General features: G+C 48.7%; 2 protein-coding genes across 2 annotated transcripts in view; one reads left to right on the top strand and one right to left on the bottom strand.

The window, feature by feature from the left end:
• The window catches only part of Ezr (ezrin), a 38870-nt gene extending 31423 nt beyond the window's left edge, over window positions 1-7447 (top strand). The window contains exons 8-13 of the mRNA XM_090337889.1: window positions 2291-2454; window positions 2776-2906; window positions 3895-4055; window positions 4404-4496; window positions 6026-6289; window positions 6426-7447. Coding sequence (XP_090194015.1) covers window positions 2291-2454; window positions 2776-2906; window positions 3895-4055; window positions 4404-4496; window positions 6026-6289; window positions 6426-6590 — 978 coding nt within the window. The 3' untranslated portion in view covers window positions 6591-7447. The remainder of the gene's footprint in view (window positions 1-2290; window positions 2455-2775; window positions 2907-3894; window positions 4056-4403; window positions 4497-6025; window positions 6290-6425) is intronic.
• A 522-nt stretch (window positions 7448-7969) lies between these two features.
• Window positions 7970-27214, bottom strand: part of Sytl3 (synaptotagmin like 3) — a 48147-nt gene continuing 28902 nt past the window's right edge. The window contains exons 8-16 of the mRNA XM_090337890.1: window positions 24736-24860; window positions 23739-23873; window positions 17537-17715; window positions 15935-16037; window positions 12589-12759; window positions 11361-11466; window positions 10365-10467; window positions 9210-9415; window positions 7970-8262 (exon numbers count right to left, since the gene is read on the bottom strand). Of these exons, the coding sequence (XP_090194016.1) occupies window positions 8153-8262; window positions 9210-9415; window positions 10365-10467; window positions 11361-11466; window positions 12589-12759; window positions 15935-16037; window positions 17537-17715; window positions 23739-23873; window positions 24736-24860 (1238 nt within the window). The 3' untranslated portion in view covers window positions 7970-8152. The remainder of the gene's footprint in view (window positions 8263-9209; window positions 9416-10364; window positions 10468-11360; window positions 11467-12588; window positions 12760-15934; window positions 16038-17536; window positions 17716-23738; window positions 23874-24735; window positions 24861-27214) is intronic.

Below are 27214 nucleotides of genomic sequence, written 5' to 3' on the forward strand. Positions count from 1 at the left end.
TCCCTAGTTTCCTGGTGTTTAGTACTCAGGTCAGTGCTGCCAGTCTGGAAAGCCTGCCTGTCCCTGGTCTCTTCTTGTGACTTTGTAGATTTTGGAGGCAGAGTCTGGGAATTTGGACTAAGATTTTGTGAAGTCTTCTTTTCTTTTATTTTTTTCCTTTTGTGCCTGCCCTGGGGCTTGAACTCAGGGCCTGGGCACTGTCCCGGAATTCTCTTGCCACTTGAGTCAGAGCTCCACTTTTTGGCTTTCTGCTCCCTTATTTGAGGTTGCTCAGGCTTTGAACTGCAATGGTCAGATCTCGGCCTCCTGAGTAGCTAGGATTACAGGTGTGAGCCACAGGGCCCGGCCTCTTTGTACATTTTTAACATGAAGGGAGAAACTGGCCTCCTCCAAAGGCCGTGAAGCAATCTCCCCACCGTCCCTCTCCACTACTCAGCAGCCATTCTCCAGTTCTCTCCCCTTTTCCAGTGCTGTCTCCCAGGCAGAGGCAGGAAGATGCTCATGTGAACCCTCACTTCTAACCCTTGTCTCTTTCTCATTGATTTTTTCCACCTTCCAAAGAGGAGTGGGTGCGAATCAGCATTTCTTCGCAAATCCCCGTGAGTCACTGAGGAACCTCATTGGGCATGTACCTCTGAGGCCATAAGACAAGGTTATTTTCTCTTGTGTAATAAGAGATAGGTGGGTAATAAAAATTCCTGTTTCTCCCAGCTCTGCAGACTCCTCCCCGGGAAACCTGATGACTTAATAGCCAGTATGTGAAACCAGAGGGCAGCCCCGCCCAGGAGCTCAGGGGTTTCAGCCTTGGCCTCCCACTCCAGCATCTGGAGCTGATGAAAGACTGGGGAGCTTCATGGGCTCCCCTTGGGCATGTCACCTGACTGGTGGAGCGGGCTCTGCCCTGGAGGCTCTGACGTTGCTGTGGGGTGGGGCCCGGCAGCTTCACTGAGCCCCCTCTTCCCCGATCCTTGGTCAGGGTCTGCACCACTGTCCAGAGGAAGCCCAGAGATTTTGTATCTCAGGGAGCATTTCCTCACCCTGACCATCCTTCTGTCCTTAAGTTTCTTGTGGCAAGGACCAGGAGCTGGGACAGCTACGGTGTATCATCCCTGCCCTAAATGTAGGTCACCAAGTTCCTGAATGCCGAGTTCTGTCCCCTGTGAGGAAAGCCTCCTCTGGTGTCAGGTTCATGAGGGACCACTGGGCGTGTGAGCCAGCCAGTGTTGACTCCAGTGCCATTCAGGTTATGGGTGCTGTCACCATCGTGTCAGTGCCTGACACGGGCGTGAGTGAGGTTGAGCGGTTGATGAGATGAGATGAGATGCTGAAGATCGTGCAGCTTGGGTACAGCGGGGTGGTCAGTTCACCTAGCAGATATTTATTTGTTGCATTGGACTCAGAAAGGCAAAGCTGATAAAGTACCCACCAGGCTGACAGTCATGGAATGAGATAGTGGCACAGCGACATTTGCACACAGTAGCAGCCATGTTGGAAGGGACACTCCCGTAGAAGGGTGCTCGCAGGCAGGAGTCGGCTCAGACGCATACCTGGTCAGCGAGGCAGGGCTGGAAGGCTGGGACAAGTGCTGGGCTCAGGAATCCAGAGCATTCGGGTCAGGGTGGTGACTGGACCACGAGGTCATAGCATTAAGGAGGGGGTAGGGAGGGTTCCAGCAGAGGAGAAGCTAAGGAAGTAGTCTAGGCAAGCACAGGAGTGAAATGCAGGGGCACTGGGCTGGAGAGGACAAATGACAAACACGAGAGTCTGGCCCAGTGGTAGAGTGCTTGCTAGCACACACACGAAGACATGGATTCGATTCCTCGGTACCACATATATAGAAAGCTCCAGCCTTGAGAAAACTCAAGGACAGTGCTCGGGCCCTGAGTTCATACTCCAGAACCAGCCCCCCAAAAAACCAAAAACAAAAACCTACAGTTCCCCCAGAAACAAAGCAGTAGAATCACCACGCCCTGGCCTTCCCAAGGCCAACTGAGGGCTCCATAGAGGAGCTGGAGTCTGAGAGTCAGTTTGTCACCCAAAGACCATCTACCACCCACCAGGCTGGCATGCCCTGCCATGCACAGGCCACAAACATGCATGCAGATGCAGCACCTGCGCCACGCACCCCCAGACACACTCGCTCTGCATCTCTGGACACTCCAGGTCGTGAGAGTAGATGTTTCTGGCCCCTCTTGCTGCCACGTATATGTCCTTTTAAGAAAGGTCTAGAACCTGGAGACGTGGCCTGGGGAAGAAGGCCGGATCTGAGGGGTCCCGCTCTCTCTGGCAGGACTTTGTGTTCTATGCACCCCGCCTGCGGATCAACAAGCGAATCCTGCAGCTGTGCATGGGGAACCATGAGCTGTACATGCGCCGCCGGAAGCCCGACACCATTGAGGTGCAGCAGATGAAGGCGCAGGCGCGGGAGGAGAAGCACCAGAAGCAGCTGGAGCGGTGAGTGGCCAGGCATGGGGTACCATGCCCACTATGGGGACAACAGTGCCCTTAGGTATCTTGGCATGGCTGTACTGTTGCTGGTCAAATGATCCTCTAGCCAGGTCTCCAAAACTTGGGCATTTCTGTTTCTGCTTAGAGCCTGTGCCACACTGGCAGCAGCCACCCGTGGGCTGGGGTCAGTTCCCACACCTATCATCCCAGAACACCGTTCAGCATCCAGGATGACAGAGATAGGGCATGCCAGCCGTCCCCATGGGGAATGCCTGTTGAGCCTGCCAGAAGCTAACCCTTCCTGCCTCACTGTCCTCCCTGTACCAGGCAACAGCTGGAAACTGAGAAGAAGAGGAGAGAAACTGTGGAAAGGGAGAAGGAGCAGATGCTGCGGGAGAAGGAGGAACTGATGCTGCGTCTGCAGGACTATGAGCAGAAGACCAGGAAAGCTGAGAAAGGTCAGCAGCTGCTGGGGTCTCTGCTGTGGAGTTGGCATTCTGTTCCACCAAACGTAGACAGGCAGACAGGGCCCAGACACAGCCAAGAGGGTGTTTCTTTAAGAGTGCCTGTGTCTGTTTAACATAGCACCCCCAAAATAGAGGCATATAACAAGAGAAAAGAGGGAGTGATCAATGATTTAGAAAGCATTTCTGAGTTTGGCACCAGTGGCTCACATCTGCAATCCTAGCAACTCAGAGGGCTGAGATCTGAGTATCTCAGTTCAAAACCAGCCTGAGCAGGAAAGTCCATGAGACTTGATCTCCGATTAACCAAGTAAGCACAGGAAGTGGGAGCTGTGGCTTATGTCAAGTGGTCAAGTGCTAGCCTTGAGCAGAAAAGCTAAGGACAGCTGAGTTCAAGTCCTAGTATTGGTGCACACACACACACACACACACACACACACACACACAAGAAATTCTGTGCTTTACTAACTTTTGTGCAGATTACTTGTCGTTTTCCCACCTTGTGAAGTACTGAATTGCCACCATTGTCCCAATGAGAACATTAAAGTTTAGCAAGGCAAGGTTATCAGCCCCTAGTCAGACTCCAGGGAGCAGCTGAGCTGTGTCTCTGATCAGCTCCACTCGACTCCCCAGCCAGAGCTCACCACCCATCTGCAGCTTCCCACAACCCAGCTGTTCACGTGATCAGCCTACCCTCGAGGGGCTGGCAAGGACTGTGTCCTAGCCAGTTCCCGGTAATGTGGGAGCCAAGGTCAGATCTGGCTGGTGAAGGGACATCTGACCAGTTCCGTGCAGCAGTTTCATGAGGAAGTTGTCATGGAAACATAACAAGGACTCAGGTGTCCCTAGGGGAGGCTCATGGCCCAGTGATTCTGTCCAGTGATTGTGATTCTTCTACCTTCCCTGGGGCGGGAATGGAAAGCCAGGACTGTGAGTCCCTGGCCTGGGGTCTTGAACCGTTCTGGCCTCACCTTCTGCACAGAACTCTCAGACCAGATAGAGAGAGCCCTGCAGCTGGAGGAGGAGAGGAAGCGAGCGCAGGAAGATGCAGAGCGCCTGGAGGCCGACCGAGTTGCTGCACTGCGTGCCAAGGAGGAGTTAGAGAGACAGTCACAGGATCAGATAAAGAGCCAGGAGCAGCTGGTAAGGATTGCCTGGGTTTCAAGATGCTGAATTATGGAGAGGCTGATTCTGGGGATCGAAAAGGCGACACCTGCCTCGCAATGGCTTTCCTCTCCCACTGAAAGCAGATCTGCAGGGGGCAGTGGCAGCTGCCAGGGAAGGGGGCTGGGGCCTTGTCCAAATCCCATCAGAGGTGGCCGGCCGCGGTGTGGAACAACCCTGGGCGATGAAGAGTAGCCCGATGGGACCGGTGGCCGTCAGTGGGGGAGGGGAGATGCCATTCACTGGCTCGTGAGAATTCTTATTCACAAATAGACTCTGTCTCGGGGATTCTAGAAAACACTTTTTGCGTTGTCTTTTCCTTCCCAGGCTGCAGAACTTGCCGAGTACACTGCCAAGATTGCGCTCCTAGAAGAGGCGCGGAGGCGCAAGGAGGATGAAGTGGAGGAGTGGCAACACCGGGTGAGTCTGTGCCTTGCCACGGCCCCAGGGGCGCAGGGCGCAGCCACAGGCTGCCGCCTCTGCCCAGGGTGGGGCTTCACCACACTTTCTGACACCAGCTCACCTCGCGGTGCAGAAATCGCCGAGGAATGGGCCCAGCCGGGTACACTAGACAGTTCAGTGCGCTTGTGTGGGATTCACAGCCCAACAAAGACCTGCTTGTTCATTCCCTGCCACCTGAGTGTTGGGCCATGATCAGAAATGAGCGTAAATCAGATCCCCTGTGCCCCTGCAGCACGTGACGGTGGCTGACGTAAGACCTGGCAGTTGGCATATGCTACACGGAACCTTGCAGGGCTCCAGATGGTGCCAGGATGGACCCTGGCAGCAAACGTCGTGGCTGTAGGGCGGGGGCTCACTTCTGTGCCCTGTTCCCTTCTTGCAAAACAGAGCTGTCCCCAGCTTGTAAGCCCACCCTGTGACTTAGAGACCCCAAACAGACTTGATAGCTGTAGCTACGTTCGGGATGTTCAGGTGGAGAGCTTGTCCCTCCACGACAGCAGGGAGGCAGCGATGTTCTCGTTGTGGACCTGATAAGCCCTCTCCCGAATCCCCTCCTGTGTCCTCCACCTCTGAGGTCTTCCTCCATGTTTCCCAGGCCCCATTCCTGCTCCCCAACCTGTTATAAGCAGGTGAAGCAAAGCTTGGCTCCACACAGCTGGTCAGGGTGGGTGGGATCGCCGGATTTCATGGCTGGATTGCTACAGGACAGACTTGAGGCAACAGATGAGGTGACCCGAGGAGAGCAGAGACCACACACTCAGTGCTTCTGAGCCTTTGCTGGAGGATTGGGTTCATTTCTTGCTAGGCAAGGTCCCATTTGAGCCACACCTCCATCCCCGTTTTGGCTTAAAGTTTATATATATAGAGAGAGATAGTTTGGGTAGGGAGGGCCTCGTGCTTTTGCACAGTCCAATCTCAGACCTCAATTCTCCTATCTATCACCTCCCACATAACTGGACTCACTGGTGTCTCACCACATTCAGCTTACTTTTTATTTTATTTGTGTGTGTGGGGGGGGGGGTGAGAGGGCCTAGTAGGGCTTGAACTCTGGGCCTGGGTGCTGTCCCTGAGCTCTTCAGCTCAAGGCTACCACCCTACCCCTGAGCACAGCCCCACTTTCTGTTTTCTAGTAAATAACTGGAGATAAGTGATAACTGGAGCTAAGTGCTCGGGCTGGCTTTGCACCACAATCCTCAGATCTCAGCCTCCTGAGTAGCCAGGATTACAGGCGTAAGCCACCGTGCCCGGCTTTACACTCAGCTTATTTCTTGAGATCCAGTCTTGTTAACTTTCTGCCCAGCAGGTCTCAGATGAGCAGCTGACTGGTGGGGATTCCAGGCATCAGCCATGACGGGGCCTGTTTCCTGCCCCATATATGAGGATTATAAGCAGATGAAAGGGGGCAAGGCCACCCCCGCCCCTCACAGAGGACCCCGTGCCAGGGCTAGGGAGAGGCGCTTACCTCTTGTATAATCTGCTCCCCAAAGGCCAAAGAAGCCCAGGATGACCTGGTGAAGACCAAGGAGGAGCTGCACCTGGTGATGACGGCGCCGCCGCCGCCCCCACCCCCGGTGTATGAGCCGGTGAACTACCACGCAAGCTACCACGTGCAGGAGAGCCTGCAGGAGGAGGGCGCAGAGTCCACCGGCTACAGCGCTGATCTGTCCAGCGAGGGTATCCTGGATGACCGCAACGAGGAGAAGCGCATCACCGAGGCCGAAAAGAACGAGCGCGTGCAGCGGCAGCTGCTGGTGAGTGACGAGGCTGGGCGCCCCCCTTCCAGCCAGTCCACAGCCCGTGGGCCAGGGCCTGCGTCCCCAGCTCCCCCACCACCACCACTGCAGCACACCCTCCACGCCCCTGACCGTTGCCTCTCCCCCACTGCAGACCCTGAGCAACGAGCTATCCCAGGCCAGAGATGAGAACAAGAGGACCCACAACGACCTCATCCACAACGAGAACATGCGGCAGGGCCGGGACAAGTACAAGACCCTGCGGCAGATCCGGCAGGGAAACACCAAGCAGCGCATCGATGAGTTCGAGGCCATGTAATGGCCCGGGACTGAGGCGGAGGTCACCGCCGGGGGGCCCCAGGATTTAGTGTAATTCATTCTAGAAACCCCTTGGTGTGTTCTGGGTCCCTCGCGGGCGGACGTGTTCTCAGCCGGGAACCCGTGGAAGTCCCCAGGCTTGCTTTCCCGACTTGTATCATAGTGCCAAATAGGCCTGATGGTTCGGTTTTTGTTTTTGATTTTGTTGTTGTTGTCATTGAATCCCTTCCTGCTTTCTGCTTGGGGCAGGACAAATGGAATTAAGATGCCTGTAAAATTCTGAGTAACCTTTGCTGGCCCCTGTGGCCCAAAGGTGTGTATCATTAAAGAAAACCACATTGTGGCTTCCGTCTGTGCCATGCCACCTCTCGTTCTGAGATGAGCTCAAGCCTGTGTGCCGTTGATTTCCAGGAGGGCTCCATCTGCATAGGTGTCTGTTGTGAGGGGTGAAAGCTGTTTTGGAAATTTGAGCCTAGACCACTCCTCCACCCGATGGTTTCCTTCTTCCAGTGTCTGGTTCAGCAGTTCGAGTCTGCTGTGGTCATTCACAGTGAACGTATAGGCTCCTAACATACTGCTGTGTTCATCATTACAGGATGCATTGTTTGGCTTCTCTACCTAACTCATTCGTGATCAGCTCGAGGATGTAGTATTTATATGTAAGGGTTGGTTTGTAACATGAGTTTTTAAAAGGGAAAGTTTTGTTCTGTATATTTTGTTACCTTTTACAGAATAAAAGAAGTACATATTAAAAACTTAAAAAAAAACCCATGTAACCATGGCACTCATGTAACCATGGCACCCAATCTGAAGTGAGGACAGTAAAGCCATTGCCTGCTGAAATCACAGCTGTACAAATTTTGTTTCTTTTCCCGTTCTTTGTACACACAACCGCACGCATCCATCTCCTAAGCTTCTTGTTTGAAAATTCACGCTGTTATTAGATCATTCAGACTCCAGCCATGAAAGGACTCTGACCTGCCTCCATTCATCCAGAAGCCTGAAAAGCCATCCAACAGCTGTTTTCCTGAGCCGCTGGCTCTGCTCCCTTGGCTCCCTATGTACCGCCTTTTTGGTCGTGTCTCGTGCAGCTGCACAACACTCTGCAGGTGTACACAATAAAAGCTTTCCTAGCTAGGCACTGTGCAACAGTGGGTTGTCTGCTTACGTGGTAAGGGTGTCTGGCACTTACCAGGGTTCTGTGCAGGGCCTCCAAGTCCTGGACTGCCAGAGCTGACTAACCAGAAAGGGAAGCCCTTGCCTCCATGCTCAGCTAACCCCTGGGAGGTTTTCTGAGGAAAGATGGAGCACTTACTTCCTTTTTCCCCTCTGACATGTACACAACAAAGCCAAGATTTTCCCTAGCAACACATGCAGAGATGGGGTGAATGCTGAATGTTTATTGAAATCTAGCCATTTCCAGTATCCCACTCAACACTGATGTCCTTGAGAGTTCACAGATGTGTGCAAGGCATTCTAGGCCCATGATGCCCGGGGTCTTGTCCAGCAATGGGCCCACATACCACCAACCTGCACCCCAGCAGGGCAGCCTCGAGTTTTCCCTCAGTGCAGGGTGAGTGTCATGTCTGTCCATAAATTGGGGCTGGAAAGAACTTTCTGCCATTGAAGCTTTGACTGTGAGCACGAGCCCAGGTCACCAGCTGCGTCTGCCCCTGTAATGAGACAAATTAGCAATGGTGGGGGTGGGGGTTGAGGACATCACTCCATCCCTTTTTTGTTGTTGTTGTTGTTGTTGGTTATGGTAAATTGGAGATACGAGTCTCAGGGACTTCAGTGCCTGGGCTGGCTTTGAACCTTGATCCTCAGATCTCAGCCTCCTGAGTAGCTAGGATTACAGGTGTGAGCCACCGCACCCGGCTCACTCCATCCCTTTTAAAAACACAGATGACTACAAATGATCCCCACCACACCCCCACTGATGGGAACAGGATGCCCAGAGGCATTCCTGAGAGGCCCTCAAAACCTAGCCCAGCTTTCAGGGCTGTGGGCTGAGGGGTTCACGAAGGATTTCTGCAGAGGAAGAGGTTGTGCTGGGCCAGGGTTCCTTTGGAAAACGCAAGTCTTGTTTAGTAATTCCCAGTGGGAGGTCTCATGTGTGCAGGTGTTTGGATGTGGCAGTGTTGGGGGGGCACTGGTTGGTGGCTGCTTGGGGCGCAGAGCCTCCCGACAGAGGGCTGCCCACACAACACCAGCAGACCCCTGGCGAGCCACACAGAAATCTGTCTGCCCTCGTTGAAGCCCTTTCTGATTTGTCATTTGTTCAGGGTAAGGCATTTTCCTTTAAGAAATAATCCTCTTATGGTTGTCACCAGCAACAAAAGTAGATTCTGTCCCTTGCCCATTTTAAGGCCTAAAACTCTCACTGCTTTAACATCTAAATCTGATTTAAATTGCCCAAATACTTGGCTGTATTATAGTTCCCTTGCAGTTAAACCTGGATCTAGGAATTCCCACCTAGGGGAGGTTAGACAGCTTCAAAGCCAATTAAGTCACTGCCACTGTAGACTGGTTTTCTTTTCATAGTATTCACATAAGATGATAGCTGTGATGCTGTGGCTCCTGTTATTTGATAAGCACTGGGGACTTGACAGGCACTTACTTGAGCCCAGTCTGGCCCCACCCAGCAGGCGGTCATTTATCCCAAAGATGGCCTGGTCCCAGACAGTTAGCTCCAAGCTGGACTGCCGCAGCTGAGCCCGGCTTACACCATTGAACACAAAGGAGTGTTTCCACTGGGGACAGGCTTGCTTCTTCAGCACTGGAGACTTCAGTTGCAGTTTTTGTTGGTCTGGCAGAGTGAGACAGCTACAGAAGGAACACAGGAGCCCTTGAGATCAGTGTCTAACAGGGAGCCTTGTATAGCAGCGACTGCACAACCCAGCGCTCGCAGAATGTCTCTGAATTCTAGATCAGCAATCAAAACCATTGAAATTCGGAGGCATTCACGTTCTCTCCTTACTACCCACTGATGACACTGCCCAGGGACCAGGGCTCTGTAGACTTGTGATCACATCTTGTTCCATTCTCCTTCGGCAAATACACTCAGGAGGATTCGCCCTCCCGTGGCTTACCACAGAAGCACCGAGGTTGGGACACGTGCTTGCTCTGTCAGGATGAGGTAGCCATTCTGTAAGCGAGTAGGGGTCTGCACTTCAGTATAACTATTGGTACTTGCCTCTTGTTCAGAGAAAACTCACCAGTACCTACAGTAACTAAGAATGAGATGTGAAGCCAAATGCTAGTGGCTCACACCTGTGAGCATCTTACTGCACAGGAGACTGAGATCTGAGAATGGCCCAGGCAGGGAAGTATGAGATTCTTATCTCCAATAAATTACCAAAAAGAAAAAAGCCAAAATTGGAGCTGTGACTCAAGTGGTAGAGCAAAAGAAGCTCAGGGACCCAGACACTAAGTTCAAGCTCCAGGACCAGCAAAAAAAAAAAAAAAGAAAAAGAAAAAAGAAATGGGGAGCCATCATAAAGTGGTTAAACCAAGAGGAGGCATTAAGTAAGGAAATAGTGACTTGACCATACTTGATTCAAGACTGATTGATATAAAATAAGAACTGGTAAGATGTGAGTTTCTGGTTAAAATGTAATGACCACATCCCATGAATTTTTGGATGGTGGATTTTCATAGGAGAGCTAAAGTAAGATGAAATTGAAAATGCCCTATGCTTTCTGGTATTTCCCTTAGGTTCTAGGACTGAAGTAGATAATCAGTAAACCATATTAGAGGTAATACTAATACTTACCCCTTAACAAATGAATTTAAGGTCCCATCTGACCGCACAGGTAAATTCTTGGCTCCCAGAACCACCAAACAGAGTTGACCATCAAGTGCTAGCTGATCTGTCCCTAGGAAGGAAAGACAGAGCTTTAGTAAAATGCACGTCTCCTGATACCTTGAGCACGTACTTGTCAGCTCCTCAAACCTGGCCACCCCAAGAGCTGGGGCAGAGGCTCGTGACTCCGGCGGGCTCGCGGGCCCTGCCCATTCACTGCTGGCTAAGTGGTCAGGGTGATGAGTAGGAAGAGGTTTCTAAAGCCCCGGGAAAGCAAACGCTAGGAGAGGTCTGGGAACCCATGGTTGAGGGAGAGGGCTTAGTCTAGCTGTAGCCAATGGTTCTGGAAACTGAGAGCCACAGGCTGCTGTCCACAGAAGGACAGACGGACATGGCCACAGGTGCTGGCTGCGATCAGAAGCACAATTTCCTCTTCTATGCAGTGGAGCTCTCCCTGTTTTTCCTCTCTGTCTTCAATTTCATATGCTTCACATTATCTCAGCTCAGCCTCTTTAAGGTGCTTGAGGCTCGGTCCTTCATCCATTCAGCCTGCTGGCTCCCGCTGAGCCCTTGGATACCAGAACCTTGAGAAGCCCTCTTGGTTTCAGAAGAGCCAGTGTGCAGACGTGTGAGCTGCACTGGCGTTTCCCTCCTGGCTGTCCAGTCTGCCCCGTGCGGGTAGGGGGACAGGAGCTCTAGGAGCCAGTGTTCTTCGCTCGTGTGAAGCAGGTGTAAAGGCCTTGTCTGCCATTGCCAGCCACGTCCGCTCACACGTGGCGCTGGGGACCTTCTCTCTGGCTGCTTCTCTATCTCCTGTGAGTTCCTGGGGCACACAGGATTGTGGTGGGAAAGAAAGGATAGGAAGGCCTACAAACCTTGTGCCCACTTCTACGCCTGCCTGACTGCCTGCCTTTGGGAACTGAACCATGACCCAGACAAGTGCTCAGTAAGCCTGAGGTCGCCTACCTTCCTGAGCCTCCTGGGGCTTTCTGGCCCCTGTAGGGAGGACCAGTTTAGCCCGGACAGCAAGTTCTCCATTATTCTGAGGAACATTCTCTTCGCATTTCTCACCCTGTGGGAAAGAGACAGACTTCAGAGTATGATCCCACCCTCCCAACCCTGCCTCCGCCATTCAAGAACCTCCTTGCTCTTACGGTTGTTTCAGCCCTGTCCATATACCCTCTCCCCCCACCCCTGCCCTGCCACATACAACACTACCCCTGCAAAAGCTTTCAGGCCTGCAAGAGCCAGGCATGGGGTGGGCATGGCACTGTGCCCAGTCTTCATCTACGGACTCATCCCTGCCACGCTCACCCTGCAAGCCACAGTTGGCAGGTCTGAAGAAGTAGGCCTCTGAGAGCAAACTAACCCTAAGGAAAACTGGATACAAGGTCTGAAACAGTGGATAAGATCTGGGTCCCCCCACCTTCCTTTCCATCCAGGTCATGAGGGACTCCGCCAAGGCTCACGTGAGCACTGGAGTCCACAGAGGTCACGGCTGGTGCCCCAGCCAGGGCTGCTCTCCCAGCCACGGTGTCTGGTAGCAACTTGTCCTGACCTCTACTGAGGATCCTCCCTTTCTATTGGCACAGTTTCTCTGGTCACCAGTCCTTTGGCCCTTAAGTAAGAAGAGCCCAGGGGATAATGGCCCTGAAATCCAGTCAATCTTTCACCCCGGGGTGAGCACTGCATGTGTGGTCTTGAGGCTCCAGCAGGAGAAGCAGCTCTTGGTGACTGAGGAGGGCCCCCGTTCCCCGGGGAAACACATGGGCCGGCCTGCGTCCACGCTGAAGCCTCTCTGCCTGGTCTGAGATGCCAGTTGAGATACAGCCTCTTCTACTCTCAGGACTTAGACATCAGATGCCAGCTCCACAATCCCCTGCTGTCAGAGCCCTGGGGCACAGGCCTGTGAGCAACACCCTATCCTGTGAGCCCTGATTTCTTAGCTGGCATGGGGAGAGATGCTGTTAAGATTGGCACACTCTGCTTCTAGCCTGCTTGCCAGAGGAGGCTCTCCAGAGGAAGCCCAGCTGGACAAGCCTGGTGGTGATCTATGTAGGCCAAGGCCATGCCCAGTTCCATCCACAGAGATGTGGCACCCTAGCCTTCCAGGTGTGGAACGCGGGAGAGTGACTTCCGCAGGGAGCTACCCTCTGAAAAGTGACGGACAATCCCAACCTCACACAGACATCACCTTGGCCCGGAGGGAGTACCAGCAGAGAGCCCGTGATGCACTGTCCTCAAAGTCCCACGTGGCCAGAGGAATGACGACCTGGCCGAGGAATGCTCTCCGAGCCAGAGTGCCCAGGTGCCACACAGACACCTGCAGCTTCCGGGTCACCAGCTGGGAAAGGTCTATGTGATACTGCAGGAAGAGAGCAGAAGTAATGAGAGGAGACCTCTGGCCCTGCCCCTGGGCCAACCCTGCCCCTCCACCCCATCCTGAGAGCTGGTTGCAGCCAGGGGCCTGGCATGGCCAAGCTGACTGCACTGGGGGAGGGCGTGGAAAGGGGAATGCCCTCTGCCCACGTCCCAAATGCTCCAGCCTGGACAGTCACCGGAACCTGCTCCCACAGCCCAGTTCTGTCCCCTCCCTGGACCCACTTCTCAGAACAAGGATGGAAGACCCCACCCAACCCTAAGCTCTGAACCTGCACCCAACCCAAACCATGCCCAGCCAGTGCCATCCTAAAGTAGTAAAAGCTATACTTCAAAAAAATAGTTTGTATCTATGTGTGTTTGATAGTTTGTTTTGCTGGTACTTGGGCTTGAGCTCAGATCTTGAGCACTGTCCCTTAGCTTTTTGCTCAAGGTTAGCAAGGTACAACTTGAGCCACACACTCCACTTCTATGGTTAATCACAGATAAGAGTCTCACAGACTTTCCCTTCCCAAGTTGGTTTTGAACCTCGATCCTCATATCTCAGCCTCCTGAGTAGCTGGGATTACAAGTGTGAGCCACCAGAGCCTGGACATTCTGCTGGGACTTCGAGGACTTCTTGGGCTGAAGCTGGCCTGTCACCTCTATCCTCCCGATCTCTGCTTCTACAGTGGCTAGGATTAAGACATGAGCCAGCAGAGTCCCACCCAGAAAACTTTTGACGATCCATTTCTCAAGCTTCAACTCGCTTGTGTACTTTTCTCAAAACTGATTGGGGGTGGTTGTCATAGTTCCTTCCTTCTGCAGTCTTCCTGGATGCCCACCTCAGCCTGTACAGTGTCCTAGGTGCAAAAGCCTGGGGAAATGGGAATGCTGGTTTCTGCAAAGCTTTCAAATGACCAACTGGCTCCCTCATCTTTTGCATCATTCCTGAGTTCAAGCCTGGCCTGTGTGGAGATGCTCTGAATTGAGAGGAGAGCCACTTCCTTGCCAAGTTTTCCAGGACCACAAACCCATGGCCAAAAAAAAACCACCATGGGGTGAACAAATGCAGTAGTGGTACTCACTAAACGTGATGCTGAAAATGAACTTACAATTTGTAAGGGAGGATGGGAGGGGAAAACTGGGAGAGAGCAAGAGATAACTGTACAAAAAGAAATGTACTCATCACCCGACTTACACAACTGTAACTACATCATCTTTAGAACAAGAAAAAATGCAAATTGTGGGGATGTGGTTCAAGTGGTAGAGTGTCTGTCTCCCAACTCTAAAGCCCTCATTTCAAACCATGGAACCCAAAGGAAAACTTACTCACAGAGAGGTGCGTATGGTAAAAAAAAAAAAAAAGAAATTAACTTCATAATTTTATCTAAAAATAGCCTTTGGAGGCCTCTGCCTATCATAAAAATACCATCTTAAATGTTTAATGACGGAACTAAAGCACGGCTCATGTAACAGAGTACCAGCCATGAATGCAAACGCTGGCTGAGCCTCAGCCCAAAAGAATGCCCGATGTGTCATTTTAGGTAGCCATTTAAGATGTGTGAGGTGACAGTCTTAATTTTTTTTTCCTAGCAGGCACGTGGCTTGGCAAATGGCCTCATGACGAGGCTACGTGGCTGACTTATGTGTGCCTGGCCCCAGTCAGCAGTGTGCAAAGGGGCAGGAGAGCTTCTCAGGCCTCACCCACACCTGATGAGTCACAGCTCATCATGTAAAAAGAAAACCCAGAGGCCTCCTGGGCTGCCAGTGCACTGGGCTGTCAGAGGCCTCTGGGTACCCAGACCTCCCAGCTCTGGTTGGCGAGCGAGGATTCCAATGCCTGCCTTACTATATAGACAGCACTTGGCAACAGCAGGGACCCAGGGAATAAACAATGGCCATTACTATTTCATGAACTCAGGCTCTGTGCCAGCTGCCCAGATGGCCCCTGCCTGCCAGTTCACAGACACCCCTACTTGCCAAGGAAGACAAACAAAGCCCTCTCTTCTTGCCAGCATCAGACAGCAGGACTTCTGGGATACCCAGTTCTGGCTGTGGCCCCCAGGGCTGGGCTTCCCATCTGGCTAGGGTTCCCATAACCAGCTCTGTGCCCAGACCCAGCCTCTGAGCCAGCTCTGCACCCCAAGTCAGAGCAGGCAGTCCTAGCTCTGCCCTAAACCTAACCAGATTTCTTAGCATTAAAGAAAGTTGGGCGAGGGAGTCCTTTATAATCAAACAACAACAATAACAACAGTTTTCCCTCATTTGTGGAAGTAAGATCTAAATAATAAACTTATCTGTAAACATATGCAGGGTCGTAACTAACAAAGTGAAAACCAAGAAGCTGAAACATGTGTTGTTGGGGAAAAGGTCAAGAGGAGGGGAATAGGAATAGAGAGGGGGGAGGTACATCAAGATACGATATATTCATAGACTAGAATGTTAAATTGAAACTACTTTGTACAACTAAGGATAATTTCAAAACTTTTAAGCCAGGTACCAATGGCTCATGCCTATAATCTTAGCTACTCAAGAGGCTGAGATCTTAGGGTCCCTGTTCAAAGTCATCCTAGGCAGGAAAGTCCTTTAGACTCTCATCTATAATTAACAAAAAAAAAATCAGGAAGAGGAGTTGTGGCTCAAGTGGGAGAATCCCAGGCTTGAACAAAAAACCCAAATGAGAATGCTAAGCTCTTGAGTTCAAGCCCCAGGCCTGACACAACAACAACAACAACAACAAAATAGTCTAAAAAATACGAGTTTTTTCTGATATTGCAATCATGAAGCACTTGTACTGAGAATATCAGTGGTCTCATTTTGGGGGAGTCCCATCTGACAATGATTCAAATACTTAGTTATCTGACCCTTGTTTGCAACAAGACAAGTCAACTCTGGAGCCACTCTGTTTCCAGGTGTTAGCTTGAAATTTAGAGGCAACCAGGTTCCTTTTTGCCATTTGTATTTGCTCAGAAATCATTCCACAAATGTCACTCTCCTGTACTTTTTCCCTGTAAAAAGGCAAATGCCTATTTGACAGTGGCAGCCACTGCTTGACAAAACCACGACGAAATGTATGGGTGTCTGCACTTACAGGATTTTAAAGAGACTTGTTGGACCCTGACCCTGTGCCCAGCCTGGGTTGGGAGGACTCAGTTCAGAAACATGTGCCCAGCAAATACCTTCAAGGTCTCCTCAAAGGTTGGCTCTGTGGTGTTCTTTTGGACTCCAGTCTTGCGTTTCCCCCAGGAGGATCTGTCAGGCAGCAGGTAGGTTTTTACATACCTGGGGGCCAAATGCAGGAGGACAAATTCAGAGCTAGCGTGGGGGAGACAAAGAGTTCAGGTGAACAGAATGAGCACATCAGCCTTTTCTGCACTCTGCTTCCTGCTGGAATTTGAGTCATGGCCCAGTGACCAAGATTGCCACGAGTGGTGCTTTGCTGGTGGGCTTCTGATTCACACGGCTCTGCCAAAGGTTGGCTACGTGATCTTCCAGAGTAGTCCCTCCTCTCCTGCCATTTGATGCAAACTAGGGAACAGACTCCTCAATCTGCATTGATGGCAGGGCCAAGGCACCACCCTCTTCCCCACCTCACTGACCACTGCCCTCCAGCCCCCCAACATAAAGAGGAAAGGAAGACCAGCCCTGAAAGGATGACATTCTTATCTCCAATACTCAGACAAAGCTGGAAATATCATTGTGGCTCAAGTGGTAGAGTGCTAGCTTTGAGCAAAATGTCAGGGACAAGGCCCAGGCTCTGAGTTCAAACCCCAGGACAAGCACCAAAAAAAAAATTGTATTTCTGTGTTAGTGATCAGGGAAATGGATATTTAAATAGCATTTAAATAGTGGTGATATTTCGTATCAGTTGGTAAACTATTTAGTCTATTTATGAATTGTATATGAAGCAAAATTTTGATTTTGGAATTCCTGTGTGGAAGTCTTTCAACTTTCCAACACCATTTATTGAAGCCTACTTTCCCCCATCACTGTCTAGTCCTAGCCCCTTGTTTGACTAAATGTTTACGTTCCCCTAAGATTCACAACTTGAAACTGAAGCCCCACTGTGAAGGTCTTTGGTGGGAGCCCTACTCAGACTTCAGGAACAGATGGCGTTGTCAAAGTCCTCTGAGAGCCACCTTGCCACTTTCCTCTTTGGGACCACAGAAACCAGTGGTCCTCAACAACCACCAAATATACCAGCGCCCCTGATGGTGAGAAATTCCTGTTATTTCAACCCACCCAGTCTACAGATTTATGTTACAACAAACAAATGGTCTAAGACCATTTGGCCAGTCAGTTCCCATATATACTAAACTCTGCAGCTGGACTTTGGATTCTGTTCTGTCTCCCCTTGAATGGAAAGCACATTGTCTGGGCCGGGAGTTTGGCCTAGTGGTTGAGTGCTTGCCTAGCATGCATGAAGACCCGGGTTCTATTCCTTGGTACCAAATACATAGAAAAAGCCAGAAGTGGTGCTGAGGCTCAAGTGGTAGAGCTCTAGCCTTGAGAAAGTCCAAGGACAGTGCTCAGGCCCTGAGCTCAAGCCCAGGACTGGCAAAAAAAAAAAAACAAAAAAAAAAAACAAAAAAAAAACCAGCAATGAAAGCACATTGTCTGAATGACTATAGCTTTATTGAGACTTCCTTACAGCAAGTCTTCTCCATTTTTGTTCTTTTACGATCATCTTAGATATTCTTAGACTTTCACTTTTCTATATAATCTTGAGAATCTGTCCATATATCATATTGTACAAAAACTTTATTAAAAAAGACACTTACGGATTGCATTTTCTCTTCTTTTCCTCCCCATAAGCAAGATTCTTGCAGGTCCTGATATGTATTTCTAAAGCATGGGTTTTAAAGCAGTAACACATGGCAAACTCTATTTCTCCAGTGACATTAGCATTGTCAAAATTACCCATCTCTGTGCAAGTGCTGTTGATGCTAATTAAGCTTCCCTAGAATCAAAACAACAGATTAATAATTAATAATTATTACTTTTTTGCAGTTCTGATTTGAAGATATCAAATACATTGCAATTCATATAGAGCATGCAGTCTCACCAGAATTCACCAGCTTTTACTTTGCCAAAGTGGCCACCTATTCTAGCCTAAAGAGATGCGGTCTTGGCTGGGAATATGGCTTAGTGGTAGACTGCTTGCCTAGCATGCATGAAGCCTTGGGTTCAATTCCCCAGTACATAAACTAAAAAGGCCAGAAGTGGCCCTGTGGCTCAAGTGGTAGAACACTATCCTTGAGCAAAAGAAGCACAGGGATAGTGCCCAGGCTCTGAGTTCAAGCCCCATGACTGGCGAGAGGGGGGGGGAGGGAGGGAGGGAGGAGGTCTTTGCCTAGCAATGAAGGTTGTACATGCCCACGTGTTCACAGGAATCATTGGAGATGAATCCAACTATCTCGTGCAGTCCTGCAAAGACAACCTCAGCACCAGACAGCATTCCTGGCAGGACATGGGACATCACTTGTGGAGCCACCGGCTGATACTGGCTGTCACACAGACTTCTATTTCATTGCTGGCTCAGCTGTGTCAAAGTCTTACTGGGAAAAGTTATCCTCATTTCTCAGGGTGATAGTAAGGACTGAATGAAGCTTGTCAAGGATGCAGAGGTCACAGTAAATTGTGTTTCAACTTTTATGGGTACCCAAAAATAAAACAACCAAACTGCCATTGTAAGTTGAGGCCCTTTAAGCTTAGATGATGGACGGAGATAAGTAAAATGTCTGTGCCTAAAACATAAAATAAAGCACCTTATCACTATTAAATTTGCTTCAACAACTGCTACCATTTGCATGAGATCACTCTCAGTGCTGATTTTACAGGAACAGAGATGTCTAATTGGTTTCAAATTCCTAACCAAATCTGCCATACTACAAAACACAAGGGAAGAAACTGAGAAAGTTCCTGGCCAAGTGTCGGAAATGCTAAAGAGAAAGAAAGAGACAGACAAACAGAGACAGACAGAGAAACAGAGAGACAGAGACAGAGAAAGGCAGAGAGAGAGAGAAAAAAAAGACAGAGTGGCAAAACCAGACCAACAACTCCTCTGAAGGCCTAGAATGCAATGCAGCCAGCTCCTCCACACCCAGTTAACTGCTGGTTCTGAAAATTACCATCTGCCAACGACAATATGACTGCTTTAAACGTATGACTTCAAAATCATACACAGTGAAAACCACACAGGATGCTGTGACAGCACAAATGAAGAAGGTAGAAATGTGATTGGCAGGAGTAAGGGGGAAGGAAGGAGGGAAAGGTGGACAAATAAATGTCTGAAGAATTCCCATCATTAAAAAATATATATAATATATATATATATATGAGAACAATGTGGATAGAAAGTGTGAGAAATATATTGGACATAAAGAGAAAGTATAATATACATTTGAAGAATCATAAAAAATTAAAATGGGGCAGTAATGTATTTAAAGAGATCATAGCTAAGAATTTTACAAAAAGTAACAAGTAATAAATTACAGGTTGAAAAGTAAAAAAGAAGTTTTCATAAATTGGAACACTGGCAGAGAAAACATTAATGGCAGATTGGGGGGAAGACATATTACCTTTGACATAAGAAGATACACTACTTACTATCCAAGAGAAATGGCAGAAACCAGAAATAAGATCTAACAAATCCCAAAACAATCACTAGAAGAGGGATTGAAGACAGACCACAGATCAGGAGAAAAAGATAACAGGAAAAGTAGAAAGCAAGTAGGTGAGACAGATTTAACCCAGAATATATCAGTAACTACTTCAAAAAGACAAGTATTTCATAATGATAAAGGAGTCAACCCACTTGAAAGCATTAACAAGACGTAAATATAGGGAAAAAACTGACAAAGAAGGAATAGGTATTTTTAACATACTATTCTAACAGGTAAATAGATAAAATTTGTTAGTAAAGGTATCATTGGCTTTAAATAATACAACACACTTGACTTCATGTCCTCTGTAAAATGTTTCTCATAGCAAATGAAGATGTATAGATTTTCTAACAAAAAATGCTGTGAGGACATAAGACAAGTCTCATAGGGTTTGAAAACAATAATGTAGGTGAAATACTAAGCACAACACCTACCGATCCAAAAGCATTTTAATGATGTAACTACTGCCAAGGCTGTTTTGTTTTTTGTTTTTGTTGGTTTCGCCAATCCTAAAGCTTGAACTCACGACCTCAGCACTGTCCCTGGGCTTCTTTTACTCAAGGCTAGCCCTTTACCACTTTGAGCCACAGCACCACTTAACAGCTTTTTCTGAGTAGTTTATTGGACATGAGAGTCTCATGGATTTTCCTGCCCAGGCTAGCTTTGAATCATAATCCTCAGATGTCAGCCTCCTGAATAGCTAGGATTACAGGTGTGAGCCACCAGTCAGTGCCTGCTACTACTATTATTATTATTAATAATATTTTACTATTGATAACATATGTGTATGTGATGGTATTCAAGTTCCACAAACTGAAAATGGGAGGCTGATTTTGTTACCCTCAAAATTCACAGAGGAGGAAACTCAAACCCAGTGGGTTAAGTCACTGAACTGAAGTTACAGAGGGTTAAGACAGCCATCCAAGATTTGTGACTTAATTCCATTGCTTCTCTAGGTACAAGGCCTCTCACTCCTTCATACCATCATATCTACATAATTTTAAGCCAAAATACTGGAGTGCCCATTTATTAACTTCATAATCATTTTTTTGTCAGTCATGGGACTTGAACTCTGGGCCTGGGCGCTGTCCCTGAGCTCTTCAGCTCAAGGCTAGTGCTCTACCGCTTGAGCCACAGTACCACTTCCTATTTTCTAGTGGTTAATTGGAGATGAGTCTCTCCGACTTTATGTCCACGCTGGCTTTGAACCATGATCCTCAGATCTCAGTCTCCTGAGTAGCTAAGATTATAGGCGTGAGCCATTGGTACCTGGCTTAAAAGTTTTGAAATTATCTTTAGTTGTACAAAGTGGTTCCAATTTAACATTCTAGTCTATGAATACAACGTATCTTGATGTACCTCCCCCTCTCTCCATTCCTATTCCCCTACTCGCCATTGCCAGGGTATAGAATCAGCCTTGATGCCCCTCAGTGGATGAATGGATCAAGAAAGTGTGGTATATATACACACAATGGAATTTTATTCAGCCATTAGAAAGGATGATAGTGTACCATTTGTAAAGAAATACAAAGATTTGGAAAAATTAGATTAGGTGAAGTCAGGCCCAGAGAGACAATGGCTGCGTGTTATATGTGGAAGCTAGGTTTAGCTTGTAGATAAGGGTGTTGGGTGATACACAATGTATTAAATGAAATACAGCAAATTCTAGAGATCTCAAATAATGTAATTTCTTGGGCAAAATTAAATAAGTAAATAAATCACTAGGAAATGGGTACTCGAAAAGGAATTAGGTGAGATCAAGGGGGAAAGGGTAGACAAATGAAGAAAAGAGTGGATAAATGCAGTCAAGAACCTAATACATATCTTACAAAATTAAGAAGAGTGAGGGAAGGGGTGGGTTGGGAGGGATGGGTGAGAATGTTGAACGGGATGACATGGATCAAAATAATTGTGCTCATAAACTGCTTTGATAAATGGCAATGCCTTTGTATAGCTACCTAAAGATAATAATGAAAAGAGAAAGAGAAGAGAGAGTTTCATGTGTTTGAGACCAGTGGGAAGGATTCAGCTTAGTAAAAGCTGAATATACAAGAAGCGAGAAGAAAGGCAAGGGAATAAGGCACTGTGAATGCAAGAGAAGACAAGATCCAAAGCTTGGAAAGGAAAGTGGATGGGTATGAAGGCGGAGGAAGCAGTGAAAGGTCAAAGATTAGGCAATCTGGGAAGACGCTGACCCAGTGGTGGTGATTCCCCTGGGAATCCTGGGAAACCTGAGCTGTAGAGACAGCCTGTGGAGGCTGAGGCCCCTGCTCTTCTTGAATACCCTGGGGAACTGAGATACACCCCATGATCATAGAGCGGTCTTGCAAAGGGGACCAGAGCCCCTCTCCATGTCATGAGGGGGGCAGTGACCCAACCACTTATCAAAACAGCCGAGACTCCAAAAAAGGCTATAAAAGGGGGACCCTTCTCTATATAAGGAGGACCTCACTTCTTACTCTTTTACATTGAAGAATCTGCCTCCTGCTCCTCCTCTTCTCTTTCGTCTCCTCTTTATTTCCTCCTCCTTTTCACCCTCCTGCTCACAATTCCCTCCTTCCCAAGTATATGGACAGCCCTGAGATGGCATGGGGAGGCCCTCCAAGTTTAGAGGCTTATACCACCAGTAACCAAGGGGCTTTCTTTCCTCACTTTCCCTGTCTCCTTACACTTTCAAATAAACATTGCCTCTCTTCCCACTTTTCCTGCCTCAGAATTCTTCATTTGGTGGAACTAAAGCACCCAGCACTCCTACATGATAGAAGAGAAGGGTTTGGAATTAGGAAGGTAAGGAACTCCAACGTGATATTTTTCATTTTGCTTCTGTACCCTGTGCTTGCTGCAGTAAGAAGGGAGATTTATTTGCGGACAGTAAAGAGGAAGAGAGTTTGGGAAGGCTGGAGAAGCTGTGAAATGGTGCTGGAGCATGGAGAACTGAGTTAACCAGATAAACACATCAGGACGTGGCACCTGGGACTGGTGACAGAGCAGGACAGGCCTGATCCCAATCATGTGAATGGGAGGGTCTGAGACTAGGCCTGCCCTACTGTGCGCTGGGATCCCTGGGAGAGAGGTGAAGCTGGGCTCTCCCTATTGGTACCCAGAATCCTGGAGCTTCCAGGAAGTCCTTCAGTGACTCACTCTTCCTTCATGAGTGGATAAACAGAGGTCAGGCCAGCCTGAAACACACCCAGCCAGCATGGCTAGTCAGAAGTTGAGCTGGAAGGAGCCTCTGCTCCAACCCTTGGGCCATCCCTCTGGGCTCTGCTGAGTCCACAGTTCCAGGGCTGTGACAGGAGGAGAAAGGCTTCACCCTCAGAAAACGGAAGATGAGCAGGGATCACCCTTTGTCAAGCAAATTCCTTCTGAGATAACTAATAATTCTCCCAGCAGGACCCTGCCAGAGCACTTCTAGTTCCCTATACACAGAGCTAGTACAGAATCCTTGAGCAAACTGAAAATACAGGAACAGCAAACTGGGCCAATCCAAGAGAGTCTGGCCTGGAAGAACAGCCTGATTGACTCCTGGGCAAGCCAGTGGCACTATCTGTATCTGAAAGAAAAGTCAAATCCAGGCAAATGCAACCCCAGGGTAGGCAGGGTGCACTTGACCGTGAACTGAAGGCTGCAAGTCATTTCCTTTAAACGCATACCCTTTCATTTCACAGAAGGAAAAAAACTGGGTGCCAACTGGAACCACAGCTATATTTCCAAATAGTAATGGCAACTAATGGATAGAGGAAAGTAGGCAAATACAGTCATATTCAATGTACATGTGTGAAACTTGAGGGTATGGGTAGGGCTTGGGAAGATGAAGCATGATGGGGAGGAACACTGAACAAGATGCGCTGTATTTATAAACTCATATGTTGAATTGAGCTGGGTACCCGAAGCTCCTGCCTTCTAACTACTCAGAGGCTGAGGTCTGAGATTCACAGTTCAAAGTCAGCCCAGGCAGAAAAGTCCCCATGAGACTCTTATCTCCAATTCACCAGTGAAAAACTAGAAATGGTCCTGTGATTCAAGTGGTAGAGTGCTGGTCTTGAACACACACCGCGCCATGAAAAAATGTTCATCCCAGTCTAAAAGAAATATGTCTGAAGTCTACCGTCCTCTTCTAATTTCTCTCACAAGGCAACCGTTTATCCTTGTCCCTGCCTTTCAATCAAGTTTAAGGTTTCTGGTTTGTTCTGTTCTGAGTGCTATGAGTCAGACGCAAGGCCTAGGCCAATACCGTAACTCTGAGCTGTCCACACAGCTCATTTGACGTCCTCACAGCTGCATGACCTATGTCAAGAGTATCAGGACAAAGACTCACGTGTCTCAGGCCTCCAGAAAATAAAGTACTGGATGTTGGACTAGATGGAGGAGTCTCTTGCTTCAAAACAGGGCCGGCAGAACGTTTAGGATCTTCTTGATGGAGAGCTTTCAGAATATCTGGTGAGCTGACCTTCTAGAGGGAAAGAGCAGAAGCTCTATTACACTCTCCATCCCCATCTGACTTCAGTCAGATAGATATGGCGACCCCAGCAGGCACAGCCTGACTGTATCAGTTAATGTTACTGGAAAATAGAAGAGCAGGTATGAGCCACATACCCCTGGAGCCTAGAGACACATAGCACCCAAATTTAGGGATACTCGCAAACAATTAAGGTTAGATTCATTATCTATCAGTCATATTTCAGCCTTAGCATTGATACTAGCCATTTCCTCACATGAAATTGAATATCCAGCCTGAGAGTGATTTGAGCTCTTACACGCTCATAAACGGGGAAAAATCAAAACAGGTCTCTAAATTGTACTTGGCTAAGAGTGGGCACTTCTCCTATTATGTGTACTCCTTTTGCAACTGGCCATGTGGGATGAGTTGAACTCAAATTTAAATTAATTGAAATAAAATAAAACTCAGTTCCTTGGTTGCACTAGCGCCATCTCACTGGATGGTTTCAAGAGCCGGTGCAGCTCAGACCCGGAGCTCCTCGTGTCTTTGTTCTGCAGATGTGTGTCCTGTCTCAGGCAGAGGGCAGTGGACAGAGGTGGGACTTGATACTGCAGAAGGACACCTGGGTTCCTCATACCTCATCTAAAGATAACCTGGTCATGAGCGGAGCCCTGGCTCCTGAGGGCTGAATGGGTCCTGGAGAGCTAAACAGAGTAACCATGACAGCTTTCGAGCCAGGGCTTGTCCTTATGTTTGTTATTGACTGCTAAGGCGTTTCTATGACAGGAAAAGTAAATCTACAGAGGAAACAGTCTGGAAAGCTCTGAAAAGACATGAAGGTGACCAGGGCAGAGGCATAGAGGACTCGGGGTACCCTGGCGGTGACGTTGACAGCAGTGTCTGACTGACTCCGTCTCTCCACCTGGCTCACATTTTGCCTGGAGCTGGCGGCTAGGAGATGCTTCTCAGAAGTCACATCATTCTGGGACTTGGAGAGTTCTAGAAGAGAAATGAGGGAGGACAGCTGGGAGCACACAGCGGGCTGGGACACGAGGAGCCGAATTCCCTGCCACTCCCAGGCCTCACTGCTGACAGGGCACAATGGACAGCAGTGCATGGTGGCAGTCCACTGTGGAAGAGGGGAAGGCAACCAGCAGGGCAGCAAAGGGCTGGATTCCCCCAAGGGTGCCCTGTGGTCCCAGAGGCCACATGCCTTCCTGCGCCCCCTTCTTACTCCAGGTCATCCGGATGAGTCTACTTACAAAGATGGCAGCCTTTGAAACATACCAGCATTTCAGGGGCTCCTGACTAAGACCTTATCTATGCCTAATGCCATTTCCTGGGACTCCTCGGGAGGTGAAAGCAAGATGTGAGGTATCCTGACAAGTGCTCGAGTGAGCATACCCTGCGAAGATGACCTGTGCGGCTTTGTTTTTGCAGCATAAAAGTGGTCTGGAGGAGCGGGAGTGTGGTCTCGTGGTACAGTGCTTGCCTAGCATGCAAGAAGCAGGAGGTTCGATTCCTCGGTACCACATCCATAGAAAAAAAGCCAGAAGTGGTGCTGAGGCTCAAGTGGTAGAGCTCCAGCCTTGAGAAAGTCCAAGGACAGTGCTCAGGCCCTGAGCTCAAGCCCAGGACTGGCAAAAAAAAAAAAAAAAAAAAAACCCTGAGGAGAGTTCAGCTAGTGCTACTGCAGAGCCTCACGCCCCCTCTGAGGAGCTCAAGAAATGTGTGCACGTGGCCCCCCGGCCTCTGAGCACACTCCCAGACCTCATATCTGAGAAAGGACACTGCATTGCTTCTGGGGGGCCCCAGCCACATTCCACCCTGGCTGAATGCTTGTCCACGCAGCACTACGTAGGTGGGTCTCCACATGTGGCAGCTGTGCAGGAGGGGCCACAGGGACCTGAGGACACCTATGCAGTGCCACCCAGGTGTCCTGTGCCTGTGATCTCTGTGGCTGAGGGATCTCAGAGCAGGGATGGCTCTGAGGCACTCACTCCACAGTAATGGTCCAAAGGGGAAGGTCACACAGTTGCTAGGATTAAGGGATAGGATGCGTGCACTGCAAGATGGAGAGAAGGTACTTGGATTAGGGGATGGGCTACACATCTAGGAAGATGGAGAGAAGGCCCCAGATAGGAGGCTGCAATGGGAAAAGCCAGCTGCATTGCCTAAGAAGCTGCCCTGACCCTGACAGACATGGCAGGGAGGGCTGGGCAGATGGAAGGCCAACACTGTGACAGACAAGTCCATGAAATGCAGCCGCTCCTCCCCCTTCTGAGAGAAGGGACAGGCTGCTCACTGCTGTTGCTTATCCAAAGAGCAGGGCTTTGATTTCAATTGTCCTCTTGTGACAGGGCTTGAATAGAATACAGATAATTAATTAAAATCAAACCTTGAGATCGTCTCAGAGCCAATACAACAATGAGACTATCCACAGACACCTGCAGAGAAAAGGGTGAGAAATGGAGGCTTGGAGAGGAGAAAGGGGGGGCCAGGAATCCTGGCCATTTTTTAATATATTTATATATACTCTACATGTATATATAGTATATGTATATATGTATGATATGCATATGTAGCATATATGTATATATATATATATGTGTGTGTGTGTGTGTGTGTGTGTGTGTGTGTGTTTCCCCTAGGGATTTTATTGATATGATAATTGTATAAATGTTACTGATCCATCTTAAAACAAAGTTCCCTAGAAAAAATTATATGCACATGCAGAAAAAAATTACACAAAATTAATACCTAAAGTTCAGACAATTAGGAATAGCACTAAATTAAAATACAATCTTTCTAAGGTTTGGTAGAGATGGCTTTCAAGTAGCATTATTTTTAGGATAAGACTAATTGCTTAAACGCCAACAATCATCTATCTTCTAGCTATGCATGTTTATGTAACAATATCTCTGCGGTTTACATTATCTTTTGCCATTTAGAACAGAACTTCAGAAATGAGTGTGAAAACTTCAGTGATGGGTCCACTATGGTGACACATGCCTATAATATTCACATTTGGGAGGCTAAGGCAGAGGATCTCAAAGTAGAGGTAGACCTTGGCTACATAATGAGACTCTGGAGAGACGGCAGGGGGGAGGACAGGGAGAAATCTAGACTGAGACTGAGACAAAGAGAGCAGTAATGATGTATGCTAGGCTTTTTGTTCTAAAAAAATCTAAGATCCAATAAATTAAGCTACTCTTTACAGACATTTTTCTAAACACCCCGCCATCCTGGCATCTCAGGAAGCATGAGAGGTCTGTCCTCTGGGATTTGCATATCAAAATAAATGGGGGTGGGGAACTTATATCTGAGCAGAAGGGACACTGCAGCCGAGGGAT

The sequence above is a fragment of the Megascapheus bottae genome, chromosome 8 (genome assembly GCF_031878675.1).
Source record: "Megascapheus bottae isolate mThoBot1 chromosome 8, mThoBot2.hap1, whole genome shotgun sequence".
NCBI classification, from domain to species: domain Eukaryota; kingdom Metazoa; phylum Chordata; class Mammalia; order Rodentia; family Geomyidae; genus Megascapheus; species Megascapheus bottae.